General features: G+C 42.8%; 3 protein-coding genes across 3 annotated transcripts; 2 read left to right on the top strand and 1 right to left on the bottom strand.

Moving 5' to 3' along the window:
- The first annotated feature begins 208 nt into the window (after window positions 1–208).
- On the top strand, window positions 209–3,489 carry LOC118117542 (alanine aminotransferase 2-like). The gene is made up of 11 exons (XM_035169849.2): window positions 209–372; window positions 479–568; window positions 697–805; window positions 1,481–1,614; window positions 1,719–1,962; window positions 2,049–2,128; window positions 2,228–2,364; window positions 2,598–2,772; window positions 2,886–3,041; window positions 3,140–3,252; window positions 3,399–3,489. Exons 1-11 carry the CDS (start codon window positions 268–270, stop codon window positions 3,487–3,489), a joined length of 1,434 nt encoding a protein of 477 aa, XP_035025740.2. The 5' UTR covers window positions 209–267.
- A 68-nt stretch (window positions 3,490–3,557) lies between these two features.
- On the bottom strand, window positions 3,558–11,525 carry dhx30 (DEAH (Asp-Glu-Ala-His) box helicase 30). The gene is made up of 19 exons (XM_035169844.2): window positions 11,330–11,525; window positions 10,871–11,007; window positions 10,677–10,787; window positions 10,300–10,566; window positions 10,060–10,209; window positions 9,830–9,982; window positions 9,006–9,476; window positions 7,866–8,249; window positions 7,660–7,738; window positions 7,450–7,554; window positions 7,177–7,352; window positions 6,833–7,039; window positions 6,663–6,744; window positions 6,347–6,540; window positions 6,082–6,241; window positions 5,015–5,172; window positions 4,793–4,896; window positions 4,552–4,691; window positions 3,558–4,157 (listed from the first exon to the last, which is right to left on the bottom strand). The coding sequence occupies exons 1-19, from the start codon at window positions 11,499–11,501 to the stop codon at window positions 3,898–3,900; spliced, it is 3,510 nt and encodes a 1,169-aa protein (XP_035025735.2). The 5' UTR covers window positions 11,502–11,525; the 3' UTR covers window positions 3,558–3,897.
- Window positions 11,526–12,298: 773 nt separating this feature from the next.
- LOC118117544 (chymotrypsin-like elastase family member 3B) lies at window positions 12,299–14,009 on the top strand. The gene is made up of 8 exons (XM_035169851.2): window positions 12,299–12,338; window positions 12,420–12,508; window positions 12,606–12,688; window positions 12,830–12,955; window positions 13,195–13,331; window positions 13,476–13,618; window positions 13,706–13,858; window positions 13,964–14,009. The coding sequence occupies exons 1-8, from the start codon at window positions 12,299–12,301 to the stop codon at window positions 13,979–13,981; spliced, it is 789 nt and encodes a 262-aa protein (XP_035025742.2). The 3' UTR covers window positions 13,982–14,009.
- The last annotated feature ends 16 nt before the right edge of the window (window positions 14,010–14,025 follow it).

Here is a 14,025-nt window from a genome sequence, read left to right as displayed (position 1 = left end):
TTGATAAGTAAAGGGTTTTTATCGTCAATGCGAAATATGGTTAATCAATAATATAAAACAGCAAACTCTCAGGAAAAGATGTTCTCAAAAGTAAAGTCTGTTAATTAGGCACATATTACCAAATTTCTCCCATGTTTATGTTGGCGTCCTTTCTCGTTTGTGTGGTCTGGTTTCTGTGACTGGACTTAGAGCAAGTTCACCAGCAAGACACAGCTCAGCTCAGAACAGTCGTCTGTCTGGTCAGATCGAGGTTCGAGACAAACCGAGATGTCCGTGCTGCAGGAGATGAGTCCAAATGTGAAGCAGATGAGGCAGTTGGAGTACGCAGTCCTGGCCAGACAAGCAATCCGGATCAGGGAAGAGCTCAAACAGGTAAAGACAAAAAATATATAGTAATATAATAATCTACGATATATGGTAGCTACAGTAGTTTTTCCAAAATGTGTTGTGATACATGGAATCTCGGCTTTGTTAACAGGGAGTGAGAAAACCGTACAAAGAAGTGATAGATGTCTGCTGGGGCGACCCGCACAGGGCAGGAATCAAACCTCTGTCGTTTGTCCGTCAGGTAATCAGTGACCTTCACAGGCTGCACTTTTAAGCTGTGTAAAAAAAAAACTGCATGTGCGATCCCCCTGTGTTTCCATCTGAACTTATAACCTCTGTCTTTCTCTGATGTGGTCTCATCTTGTGCAGGTTCTGGCAGCGTGTCTTTACCCTCAGCTTGTGAACAGTGACAAACTGCCTGTGGACGTCAGACAGAGGGCCCAGAGGCTGCTTCAGGAATGCTGTGGAGGGAGTGTAGGTAAGGGTTAGGGTTGAATGCAGTAATGAAGTTATTAGAAACATAAAAATAATCATTTTAGACTTCTCTCTTTTTTAAGTAACCTATGCCTGTCTAGAAGATTTCGGCCCTGTACCAACACATTGGGGGGGGGGGACAGTTGTGAATTAGTGTTTAAGGGGCTAAATACCTTGAAAAATTACATTTTAAAGCGTTTACAGAAACATATCTTGTCCACATTAATAATAGTTCCTGTAAAAACTGGTGACAAAAGTGCTACTGTGAATTACGCAGAGTAAAAGATCGGCTGTTTTATGAATGGAGGCCTTGTTGAATTTTTAATTTTTCAATGTTTTGAACACCACTAATGAGATTTCATTCAAACGCATAATGAAGGGGTGGTGGTAGAAAACTTAAAACCTGTATGATTAGAAGCCCAGTAAGTGAGGGGATGTTTTTGTGTTATTGCACGGTGAGCCTGAAGTGCAAATTACAAACCACACAAGGGTATGAACTTCTAGGGACCTACTATCGACAAGTGTCTGACCGTCATTTTAAAAGGATTGAAACGCCGTCAAAACAAGTTCCTGAGTCATTTTATATCGTCATATCATCAATCTGTGCTGCAGTCTCATCGCAGCTTTTTTTATTAGTCTATTTTGTGACAGTTCATCACAATCTGTGTTATTTCTACAGGTGCCTATACAAACACAAGAGGTATTCCAAAAATAGTCCACAGAGTCTCTGAATTCATAACCAGACGAGATGGTGGCGCTCCGTCCCCTCCTGAAAACATATACATCAGCCCAGGCTCACAGTGGGCGCTCACGGTAACAACCAATATTTCTATAATATATATTATTATAACAAACTCCTTTCTCTTGTAAATTATCACGATCTTCATGCTCACCCAGTCTTTTCGTGTGCCTACAAGAATATGCTCAAGATCCTGGTGAACAGCAAAGCTTCTACCAGAACTGGCGTTTTGACTCCAGTGCCGTGTCACAGCACAACCACGTTGTCCTTAGAGGGACTGGGAGCCGTCATCGTTCCCTATTACCTGAGTGAGAGGCAGGGCTGGGAGCTGCAGGTGGAGGAGCTGCAACGAGCCCTGGAGTCTGCCAAGGCAGTGTGTAATCCTGTGGCTCTGTATGTCATCAACCCTGGAAATCCATCAGGTAATAAAACAGAATGGAGATCATCCAAGTATATTTATACTAATATATTCAGTATCACATTGTTGTTTTCCTGTGTTTGCCTGTAGGTCACGTCCAAAGCAGGAAATCCATGCAGGAGGTGATCCGATTAGTTTCAGAGAAGAGACTCTTCCTTCTGGCAGATGAGGTGGATGTTTTAAAAGTGTTATCTATCCAAGCATAATGGAAAAATTCATAGTCAGTAAATACAGGTGCACAGCAAATTCAGACAGTCTCCGTTCCACAGGTTTATCAGGAATGTGTTTATGGGGAGAACAGTGAGTTTGTCTCCTATAAGAGGGTCCTGGCGGAGATGGGGCCTCCTCTTTCAGACACAGTGGAGCTGGCTTCCTTCCACTCAGCGTCCAAAGGCTACATGGGAGAGTGAGTGAGTTACTCTGTGCCGGGTGATCGTCACAAAACTTAGAACAAAGTTCATTCTTGACTTGAGAAAACAATCTCACCATCAGGTTCAAGGGATGATGAAGAAGATGGGAAGACGTACAATTATATTAAGTCTCCGAGTTCACATAATCATTTCATAAATGGTTAACATATAACATAAAAGTTTTCATATTGGCAATGTTACGACTCCATTTGGATTTGTGTCTCTCCAGGTGCGGTCTACGTGGTGGATATGTGGAGCTGGTAAATCTGGACCCTGCGGTTATGAAACACATCTACACGATATTCTCCATGGACACCTGTGCCCCTGTGCTGGGTCAGATGGCTCTGGATCTGATGATGAACCCTCCACAACCAGGAGATCCATCATACCCTCTGTATGATGTGGTGAGCACAGAGATTACTGTACTATTTAGCAGGATGTTTCATTGCCTGATTTTCTTTTGAAAATTACTTATAATTACTGTTTCTGTTCTTGCCTCCAACTCCCTGTTCTGCAGGAGAAACAACACATCAGGACGGCGCTGGTTCATAATGTGAAGACAGCACGTGCGGTTTTAAACAGTCTGCCGGGTTTCTGCTGCCAGCCCGTGGAGGCAGGAATATTTGTGTTCCCCAGACTTCATATTCCACCTAAAGCCATTCAGAAAGCCAAGGTTCCAATACCATCTTACAGAATGCACGGCAAAACCAGAGCAATGTTATTAATTTGTCACATATCTGTGATCAAATGTGATGCTTTTCCATATTTTAGGAAGTGGGAATGAAGCCAGACACGTTCTACTGCTCCAGGCTGCTAGAGGAGGCTGGTGTGTTAGTCAGTCCAGGTTGTGAGTACGGACAAAAGGAAGGCACCTTCCACATCAGGTATAAAACTACAGATTAATCAATTGTAAATGCATCATAACATAAAAACAGTTAAAGTGGACCATTTCAAAGAAGAGTTGAATATTTCAAAATACGTGTTGGAACATTTTACACCTCAGGCCTGTAACCCTCTGTTCTTTCTACAGATTTTGCATCATGACGCCTCAGGACATCATGGAGGAACTACTGAAACGTCTGACAAGCTTCCACACACAGTTCATGGAAGATTTTTCTTAAGTAAATAAACACTTTAACAGTTAAGTGGAGATTCCGTGTGGAGAATAAAAAGAATGCAACAGTTTTCCTCATGTTGACATTTGAATATTTATTACAATAAATATGATATTTACTTCACAGTCATTTTAAATGACCTCTGGCCAGACACTGTCTTTATTTGTTAGATAAAAATTCAACCTGCTTTTCAGAAAGCAAATAACTCACCATGAAACAATTAAGTCCAACATGGATTCCTCCCACGTCAGTTCAAGTTGATAATTTACCTCAAGAAGCAGAGGACATTCCACAGTTCAGCACATTAAGCGCAAGCTCATGTACTCGGACATTTAACCAAAAAAAAGGATGCCATGATCCTTCCTCTGTACCAGTCAGAGGAGCCGATGTACAAGTGTACAAAGCTCGTGGTCTTCAATCCACCTCACTGTCGCTGTAGTGATGCCGAGGGAAAGAGCTTGAGTCTGTATTGTTGAGCAGCCCGATGAGCAAGGATATGAGCTTTCCATCTTGAGAAGAGTTGGTGATAGCGTTGCTGGGATTGCTGAGATTTCGGTAGAGCATGGTCTGAATGGAGGTGCGGAGCTCCCACAGCAGCTCCCACGTCTCCGCTGTCAACTCGCAGTGCATCAGAGAGCGACCAGGAAATGACACCTCCACCATGTCTCCTCTCACTGGGACACAAGGAAAAAAAATAATTCTTGTTTAGAAAACAGATTATATATTTGCATCGTCACTGTTCAGACGAAAATACTTTTAGAATGCACAGTCCAGAGATGAATTAAGGTTTTTGGTCATTGGCAGCTTTTAGCTTGGTTGGAAAAACTAACCAATTCAAAGGTTTGTCAGTGGGGTTAAGAAAAGGAATGTGATGTTTCTTGCCAGAGCCAAAGTGACAAAAAAAAAAAACCTCTATCTTTTAATATTCTTCATTCTGGGCTGAAAATGACCATTGATTTAGGTAAAACAACAGCTTCTTCACTTCAGACATAAGTTAACAACACAGTGTCAGGCTTATTAAACTGAAGTGAAATTAAGCTGTATTTTGTCAGCAGTGACATGTCCTACCTGTCTCTGTGATATCACAGTCTGTGAGCAGCAGCAGTGCGAGTGGATGGACTACAGACGAGTCTCTGATGAAAACGGTCCCGCCTGACTGGACTGCATAGAAGAAGGTCAACCAGCGACTTGGGAACTCTTCTTTCCCTCTAAAATATCATGAAGGAACATACAGAAAGGCCTTAGATTTATATACACACACTATTTAAGTCAACACCTGCTGTAGCTGAATTTTCAATCATGCTCTAACCTGTTGACTGAGGAGCGGTGAAGATGCACCGGGCCAGTGAGGGTTCGGAAAAACACACTGTTGGGACGGAAACGCCCTCCTTTGGTCACAACACCTTTCTTCACCTAAAACAAAAAACAGTCAGGATGAAAAGTTTCATAAGACAAAAGACGGAGCACAAAGGAAAGAAGCTGTATATGATACATATTATATTAGACTCCATTCAGAGAAGTTGCCAAATACCTGAATGAGGTTGGGATAAAGTCCAGCCAGCAGCACAGCTTTAAGCAGCTCATCCTGGTTGCTGTGTTCATTGTAGAGGGACATGTGACGCTGACACTCACTGGCACGAGACACCAGCTCAGCTTCATGCAGGTTCTCACTGAACTGAGAGATGAGACCTATGACACAAGGGGAGGAATGACTTTGTGATGCATTTGTTCTTTGTCAATCTTATCTTGAAACCATCTTGCTTTTTTTCTGTGACAGTTCTTCAAGTGTTCCAAGTCCAATCCACAAACTTCTTTAAAAAAAAGGTTCAGTGTGTAGAATTTAGTGACATCTAGTGGTGAAGTTGTATGCTGCAGCTGAATACCCCTCACCTCACCCTCCCCTTCCAAACATGATAGAGAACCTGTGGTAGCCTTCAGTTGTCATAAAAACTCAAAAGATGTTTAGTTTGTCCAGTTTGGACTACCGTAAAAAACATGGTGGCCTCCGTAGAGAGGACCCGCTCCCAGTGTAAATATAAGTATTTAAATAGAAAGGGCCCATTCTAGGGTAAACAAAACAACAATCACACACTAGTGAAACAATACTAGGATTATTTTATATTCAGTTTCTGCCAATAGATCCCTTTCACCTAAATCTTACACACTGAACCTTAAACCCATTCAGAAAGAGGTGAGATTTCATCATTAGCATAATCTACAGCCATAAATTCTCCATATATGGATTTGTCTTGATTCGTTTATGAAAAAGATTAATTCACAAAAAAGGTTACCAAAGATTAAAAAGAACGTCTTGACACATTTTTGCACGTCTTTGCAGTTGGAAACTAGTTCGGCACTCAGAAGAACGCATATCTCAGTCAGGCCCCAACAGTCCCCTTAGGAAACCACATTTGAATTTTGATTTAACTCTGCATCAAATTGCACACACTCAATATCAGTTCCCTTAACATGCAAGATTTTTTTTTATTTTTTTTTTTTTAAATCAAGATCCATGAAAAATCATCTTAGGAATTAACAAGATGTTGAAAGATGCCCTATCTCACAATGTTAAAGAGACACACTACGCGTCACACTAACCATTGATGAATCGCAGGCTTGCCCTGGACAGAGTGTGTTTGTGCAGATAATCATCTCTGTCCTCTCTCATGCCGTCCTGCTGAACTCTCTTCCAGCCCAACACAGCTCTGCTGAACACCAAATAATCACTGTAGCTGGAGCCAGTCAGAGACTCTTTGGCCTGAACAAACAGAGCACAGATCATCATATTAAATATTAGATATCCAAGACGTCATATCTGTTGTGTTTTTAGAATTACATTGATTAATAAACAAGGACAACTCACCTTGTTGACTAGTGCTCTGTTCTGCATGCTGTTGTAGAACGGGTCCCTGGTCAGACATGCTGCAATAGACAACATGGGCAGAGCACATCTGAACATGGCGCTCAGGACCAGCAATTTGCCCAGCCGAGGGTCACATGACATACAGGACACACGCTCTCCTAAAGGTGTCAGGTTTTCCGTCTTGTCCAGAACTCCTGCCAAAATAAAAGCATTGACATCAATTTGATGCAGCAGAGAAACGCATGCAAGTTAAAAAGACAGGATGGTTGAAATATCCTCACACGATCCGGAGCACAAGCTGCTGCGAGTCACTCACCTATGTCTTGTAAATTTCGGACAGCCTCTCTCACAGCTTCTTTCTCTGGACTGTCCAACACTTGGGATAAGAAATCTTCAGCCTTAAACACAACAGAGAATCATTCAGTATGAGAAAAATACATTACAGCAGTAAATAAATACACAAAAGCCATTCTTCTACATCAGTACCTTGCAGTTAGGACTGTGAATTTTGGCCTGCACTACTAAACTCTCCAGCGGTGTGCGCAGGATCTCAGGGATTGGGAACGGATTCATGGATTCCAGTTGTTCTCGTGGGAACAGGTGGTAAGACTGTCCTGGCTGACATCGCCCTGCTCGCCCTTTTCTTTGAGTGACATTCGAGTGGGATATCCAAACTGTGTCCAAACAGGAGACCTAGAAAACAAACATGTCTGCTTAGTTATTTTATACAATTCCACCAGAAAATAGCACACCTTGCAAATCTATACTTTTGCAAATGTAAAAAAAAAGTTTAATGAACAACTGGTAAATGCAGAAACTGTTCTACCAACCTTTGTCCGTGGGTCATAATTCTGTTCTTTGTGAGTTCCTGCATCCACCACATGGACAATGTCATCTATGGTGATGGAGGTCTCAGCAATATTGGTGGCAAGCACAATCTTCCTCTGGCCCATTTGGGGGTGCTGGAACACAGCCTGCTGGTCGGCCACTGATAAACTAGAGTGCACTTAAAGAAAAAAGGAGAGAAATGATAAATGTTTTCTGCTCATAGGGAGAAATCTTCTTTTTACACTTAGAAGACAAGTCTTCGTCCGTCCTCTTACATGGCAGGATCATCTGTGAGCCGCGGGAAAAGTGGGGCTTCTCCTCGAGTTTCTCCTGAACTGCCTTGATGTCCTGCCATCCAGGGAGGAAACACAGCACTGCACCTGACGCATGATGGGAAAGGAGGTTTGAGAATCATAACCAAGGCCACCGTCTATAACAATGCTATAAAAGCTAATGCAAGTTAAAAAAGGCTGTAGCTTAATTACCTGGTTCTCCATGTTTGTCAATGTTTTCGATGACATCAGCTACTAAATCTAGATCAGGTGCAACTTCATTTCTTCCTCCCTTAAAAACACAATAATATACAAATTCCTCTTACACAGGACACAAGAGAATTTTTTGCACCAAAATGTAGGAAAGTGGGATGAACGTGAAAGTAAAAAAAACAAATCCATTCAGAGTCGATGCTCACCTGCTTGTCTGTCTCCCTTCTCTCTTTGATTGGCAGTCGGCGTCCCATCTGTCTCAGCACATCCTCCAGGTAGCTGTCCTTCACTGGGTGCATGAACCCTGGCACCTTCACTATGGGACAGCCTCCGAAGTACTGGGCCAGCCTCTGGTTGTCCCCAGTAGCGCTCATGAGAACCACTCGTAGGTCGGGGTTCTCTTTCAGGCTGGAGCGCAGTAAGGCCAGCAGCAGGTCTGTGTTTATGTCTCTCTCATGGACCTCATCCACCACCACATGGCTGATTCCCTTCAGGGACGAGTTGGACTGCAGCTTCCTCAGCAGGACGCCCACGGTGAGGAAGAGCAGCGCTCCTCCGCTGTGCTCAGGGGGTCGGCTCTCGAGTCTCACCTTCGTACAGAGAGTATTAATTTGCTTTGTTATTGTACAAAAACTGTCAACACATTTATCCTCAAATGTGAATAATCACAAGAACATTACAACAGAAGGAATCAACTCTACACATGGAATCCAACCAGAAACATGGGAGTCTAATAAACTCTTAAAATTTCAATTCAAGAGTAAAAAGATTACATTACCAATGCAGTAAAAATAAAACCTTTTAAGTTTTACATCTGCATCTTGCTTACAGAATAATGAGGACCTTAGTTAAAAGCATCAAAATTTGCCCTGATAAATATTTTGTTTAGGACTTTAATAAAAACACCAAATTAAAAAAAGGGGAATTTGTATTGCATCTTTTTTGGATTCTAAAACCAAAATAGCAGCTTATTCAAAAGTAAATGTAAAATTGTAGCATATTTTACAACAATCATTGCTTATGTTGAAAAAAAATAAATAAAAAGTCAAACATAAATTTTGTTCTGGTCCAAGTTTTCCTTTATATAATAAATAAGTATTTCTGCATCTGTTGTCTCTACTTTAATGACACCAGAGTAAGAGGTAATGCAATAAAGTGTGAACTAAAATCACATCATTTATAGATTGAGAGAAAATTCACAAAATGCCGACATTAATTTTCAAATATCCATCCATCTCTATATGGACACATGTTTATCTATCTATTGTAAGTTGTCCATTAGTAATTTTACATCTAACTGACATAATACATTAAGTAAAGGCAGAGTTCTGTAAATTTGTATCTACCTGATATCCCACACTGCGTTTTAGAGCTGGGCCCATCTCATCAGCAACACGCTGAGCCACTGACACGGCGCTGATCCTACGAGGCTGGGTCACCAGGATGTTGCAGTTCGCACCCTCCCCGCCTCTCACACACTCCTCCAGCAGGAAACGGGGGATACGCGTTGTTTTGCCACATCCCGTTTCCCCGGCGATCACGACCACCCGAGAGGATCGCACTGTTGAGACCACGCTCTGACGGTGGCTGTCAACCGGGAGCTCCACGCTCAGTCCAGGGTTCAACTGCTCCCACTCCTCTTGTAGGTGGATGTTGAGCTGCTGAGCCTCCCCCTTGGACAAAGGTCTGTATGGTCTGCCCGTGATGGCGTCTGTCACAAAGTCATCCTCCTTGTCGACATCCTCCTGGTTTACTGTCTGCTCTCCCGTTGCCTCTTTCTCCTCCCATAGCTTCTGTACTTCTGTTGCCACTGGGTACTGTTAGAAAAACAGAGACTTTAGCTTTGAAGGAAAATGACAATATCACCAAACGGCCAATGACCGTGGTTCCCAAACTGGGGGTTGGGACCCTCAAAAGGGATCCCAAGTTAAATCTGAGGGGTCACAAGATAGCTCATTATATTACTGACTTTTAATTGCCCTTTTTGGAACCTTCCTGAAAAGATGATCATGTTGAATATGTTGTAATAATTAAATGTCTCTACAAGAACTACAACAACAATCAAGAAAAACTACAGCCCAAGACCAAAAGTACATGTTCAAATTTTGTCCATGCAGTTTACATATCTATAAATGTGATTTAAATAAAAAGCTCCACCCATCTTTCTCACCTGTTCAAGATACTCCCTCATGTTAACCTTCAGGTATTTGGGGATTTCCAGTGGGAGGGGGCGTCTCTCCCTGTCCCCAGCCTGCCTCACCTCATCATGGTGGTACTTGGCATGAGTCAGCGCATTGTTGTTTTTATCCAGCAGCTGGAGCTCCTAAACCAGGTGACATAACACACATGAGCACAAAGCTGACATGCAAGGGTAAAGTATTACAGTGAAGTCGTTCCCACCTTGAGCTTCATGCACGCAAGAGCCGCAGCTTTCCTCTCCGCCGTCACTCTGTTGGTCGCTGTGGCTGTGAACGTCATCTTCTCCGGCCAGCTCAGGGTCAGTTCACACTTCTTCTGCTTCCCTCCTGTTGTTCTGAAATTCATTATGTCCTGTAATAAAAGATGACAGATTGATTTACAGTACATACCGTGAGCTAAAAGTGACTCGTTTTCACTGTGGCAGGGACGAGAGCTACGAACCTTGGTCTTGTTAGACGACGTGGCCACCTGGATGACCCGGATTAGGAGATGTTTAGGTTGAGGAAACAAGGAGAGAGCATCATCAACGGAGGACTCTTCTACAATGGGCAGGTATTGTTTTTGTGCATCTGCTTTGGATTTAGACAAGTGGAAGTCATCTGTCCAAGGGTCTTCCTCGATATCATTAAAGGTTGTACGTATCCCTCCTCTACCCCGACCAGCTCTCTTCTTGGGGAGCTGATTGTTTGGTCCAATAACACCCATTTCCTGTGCACAAAGAGAAAAGGGGGGAAGGTGAGTGGAGAATGAGCAAATTATTACAGAGACGTTAAATAATAATCAAGAAATGCATGTCCACTTTTAACAGCAAGTCTTACTTTGAGTTTGAGACAAGCAGCGGCTGCAGCGAATCGCTCTGCATCGCTCTTCTTGGAGGCGAAACCCTCCTCTTCGATCTTGTGGGGCCACAATAGTGTGACAGTAGCTTTCTACAGAAACAGAGAAACGATACAAAACTTATAATCGAGACATTATCGCTCCCTCTTCCTGGATCATCGCGACTGATTCTCACCTTGACCCCTGCGTGTTCAGTGTAACTGTACTGGATGTGCCGGGACAGATCATTGGTTCCCAGTGAGCGAGAGATGGTGTTACTCAAGAGGCTTTTCGGGTGTGGAAACTCCTTGAGGAGATCTGTGTTGAGGTTATCTGAACAATTAAAAACAAAAAGAAAAAGGTCAGACAACAACATCCACCTCAGGTAAACACTGCTTGTGGAGAAGTAGGGTCAGGATTTGTTTTGCATCCAAACTGAGAAAATTCTGGTTTAATGTTCTGTGATTCTTTCTCCTTTCGAAGCTGTTTGAGTTTATATAATGTGTTTCAGCATTTTAGCGTCACAGCTGTGATAACTGAGCTTTCATCCACTTGTGTGTGTTTCAGGATGGATGTCCTTGAGGGTTAGCACTGCAGAGGTCTGTCAAACCCGTTAGCCGCTAGCTAACCTAGCTAACAGCCGGTTTTCACTCACTTTGTTTAGTCTGGAAATACGCTGCACCGGGTTCCTCGAAGCTTCCGGGTTTGGTCGTGTACCACCGCATCTCTCCGGTCCAGTTGGACGCTGTCGTGCCTCCTTTATAAACACATTTTGGGACTTTGCTCAGTCCTCTCAGCCGCACGAGTAAACCACCGGGTAGCGCCATTTTTAAACTACAACTTCTTCTTTGCGGCAGTGAGCGGAAGTAGACAGCAGCGGTCACAGCGACACCGACTGGCGAGGAGTATCATTTAATTCTTGTAAAACTTCTGTTAGGCGTGAAATCAAATGACATCTAAATAAAGTAAAAGTAAATAACCGGTACATCTTTTTATTAATCAAGTGTATGATTTACACAACGATCTATTATTTTCACAATATTTAATATATCCTTAATCGACCATCATAAATTTGATTTCTTTGTATTAATGTATGATTACATTGTTGATAATTGAAAACCCAAACCCCTTACAAACTAGCTTTCAAATTACCTCACATAATAAGCTAAGGACATTTTAAGGGGTGCATGTTTTTATATATTTCCTTTATCATAAATTCAAGGTTTATAATATTGGGTTCTAAGGCAGAAACTATGCAAACCCCTTAAAACACATTTAAAAATGTGTTGTTGATTGGCAATTAACCTCTGTAATAATATTTGAATCATGGTTGGGCTCCAGTCACTTTGAAAGGACTGTCACAACCACAACTCTATACAAGGTTGCATGTAGGGCACATCTGAAATAAATAATTAATAAATTAGTTTATTGCATTGTACTATTGGGATCTCTCACTCTGCACATGCTGTTCTAAATTTCAGCCTTTATCTAATTTATTTGCTTGTAAACTCACCACCTGGAGAATGGGAGGAACCCTCCCAGGTAGAGTGAGATGTGGTCTGGCCTGCTGCCCATAAATAGCTCTGCATGATAAAAAAACAAAACACTTTTGGATCAATAAGAGATGGAACTGGCATTTGTCCTCCTCTGGACCGTCACAACTGGTGAGTTCATGTTGCTGATACGTTGATTTGAAAGAAAGCAAGACCCTCTTACACTTGTGTCTGTCTCCCACTGTGTGGAAGTGTCTGCGTGTGGCGAACCCAGGTACCAGCCCAGCACCAGCCGTGTGGTGAACGGGGACGAAGCCCGACCCTACAGCTGGCCATGGCAGGTAAGTCAGAGCAAAGAGTTGTCTTTTTCACAAAAATAAATGTACACATCTGATTCCCATTGTGATCTGAAACACCCAGGTTTCTATTTACCTGTAGGTCTCTCTGGAGTCTTTCTTCCCGACCTGTGGTGGAACACTCATTGCTCCTGACTGGGTTTTGACTGCTGCACACTGCCTCACGTGAGGAAAATCTCAGATAAACAGTTTAAAACTAAAATAAATGACCCTGAATGTATCCAGATAAAAATGAGAGCGATGGAAAAGTAATGTCTTCACTAAAACTTAGTTTAAAGATATGGAGTTTTGTTTCCTCCCATGCAGATTCCACACATACAGGGTGGTGCTTGCTGAGCATGACATGAACAGGGAGGAGGGACCTGAACAGTCCATTATGGTGGAAAAAATGTTCACTCATCCCAAATGGAACAACAACTGTGTGTCTTGTGGGTACGTTATCATCCTGACTCACCTTATTCAACCTGGCCAGTCAGTAAATATGTCCTTAAAAAAGGTGCCTGCCTGAGAGTTTCTGTTTAACATCAGCTGAGTCAATATAATTATGTAAATGTTTAATGCACCTAAACATGTAAAGAAACAGACTTTCTACAGTTTGTTAGACTCTGAGCTTTTAAGTACATATCATTGCTGAAATGTTTTAATTCTTTGTGTTTCGTTCTGTTACACAGGAATGATATTGCCCTGCTGAAGCTGGAGAAGAGTGCTGTCATCAATGATAAGGTTCAGCCGGCCTGCCTGCCGTTCCATGGTGCTGCTCTCGCCCCCGACCAGCCGTGTTATGTCACAGGCTGGGGTCGTCTCTATTGTAAGACCCTGCTGCCAAGTCTGCTAACACCCGGCTTACGATGGGTGCAGTGCATTTTACCGTTCAGGGACAAGCAGAGGAGCATCACATGTAATTTAAATTCTCAGCTGTTACTACAACAAGTGTGTGCAATTTGTCTTTTAGCTGGAGGTCCACAGGCGACTACACTACAGCAGGCCCTGCTTCCTGTGGTGGATCACAGCATTTGCAAACAAAACAGCTGGTGGGGCAGCTCAGTGAAGACGACGATGGTGTGCGCAGGAGGAGAGAGCAAGTCAGCGTGTCACGTAAGGGACAACGAAGCAGCGTTTTGCCTTGTGTAACACAAATTATACCATTTGCTCCAATGCTTCACACGTGTCATCATCTTCTAGGGCGACTCGGGCGGCCCTCTGAACTGTGAGGGCAGAGACAGGAGGTGGTACGTCGAGGGAGTGACTAGTTTTGTGGACGGACGTGGATGTAATACTCCTCAGAAGCCCACAGTCTTTACCCGTGTGTCCTCGTTCATCCCCTGGATCAGCGAGGTGAGGGGAACCACATAAATGTCACTTTACATGAAGACATACACTAAATATCGTGGAGGATCTTTGTGACATGCACAAACTTAATGTTGTGTTGTTTCCTTGCAGACAATGGCCCAAAACTGAAGAAGTGACTGAACAATAAACTGTATTATTAAATGTACATATTA

This window comes from Hippoglossus stenolepis, chromosome 11 (assembly GCF_022539355.2).
Source record: "Hippoglossus stenolepis isolate QCI-W04-F060 chromosome 11, HSTE1.2, whole genome shotgun sequence".
NCBI lineage: Eukaryota > Metazoa > Chordata > Actinopteri > Pleuronectiformes > Pleuronectidae > Hippoglossus > Hippoglossus stenolepis.
Note: the sequence above shows the minus strand (reverse complement) of the source record. Positions and strands in the feature narration are given on the sequence as shown.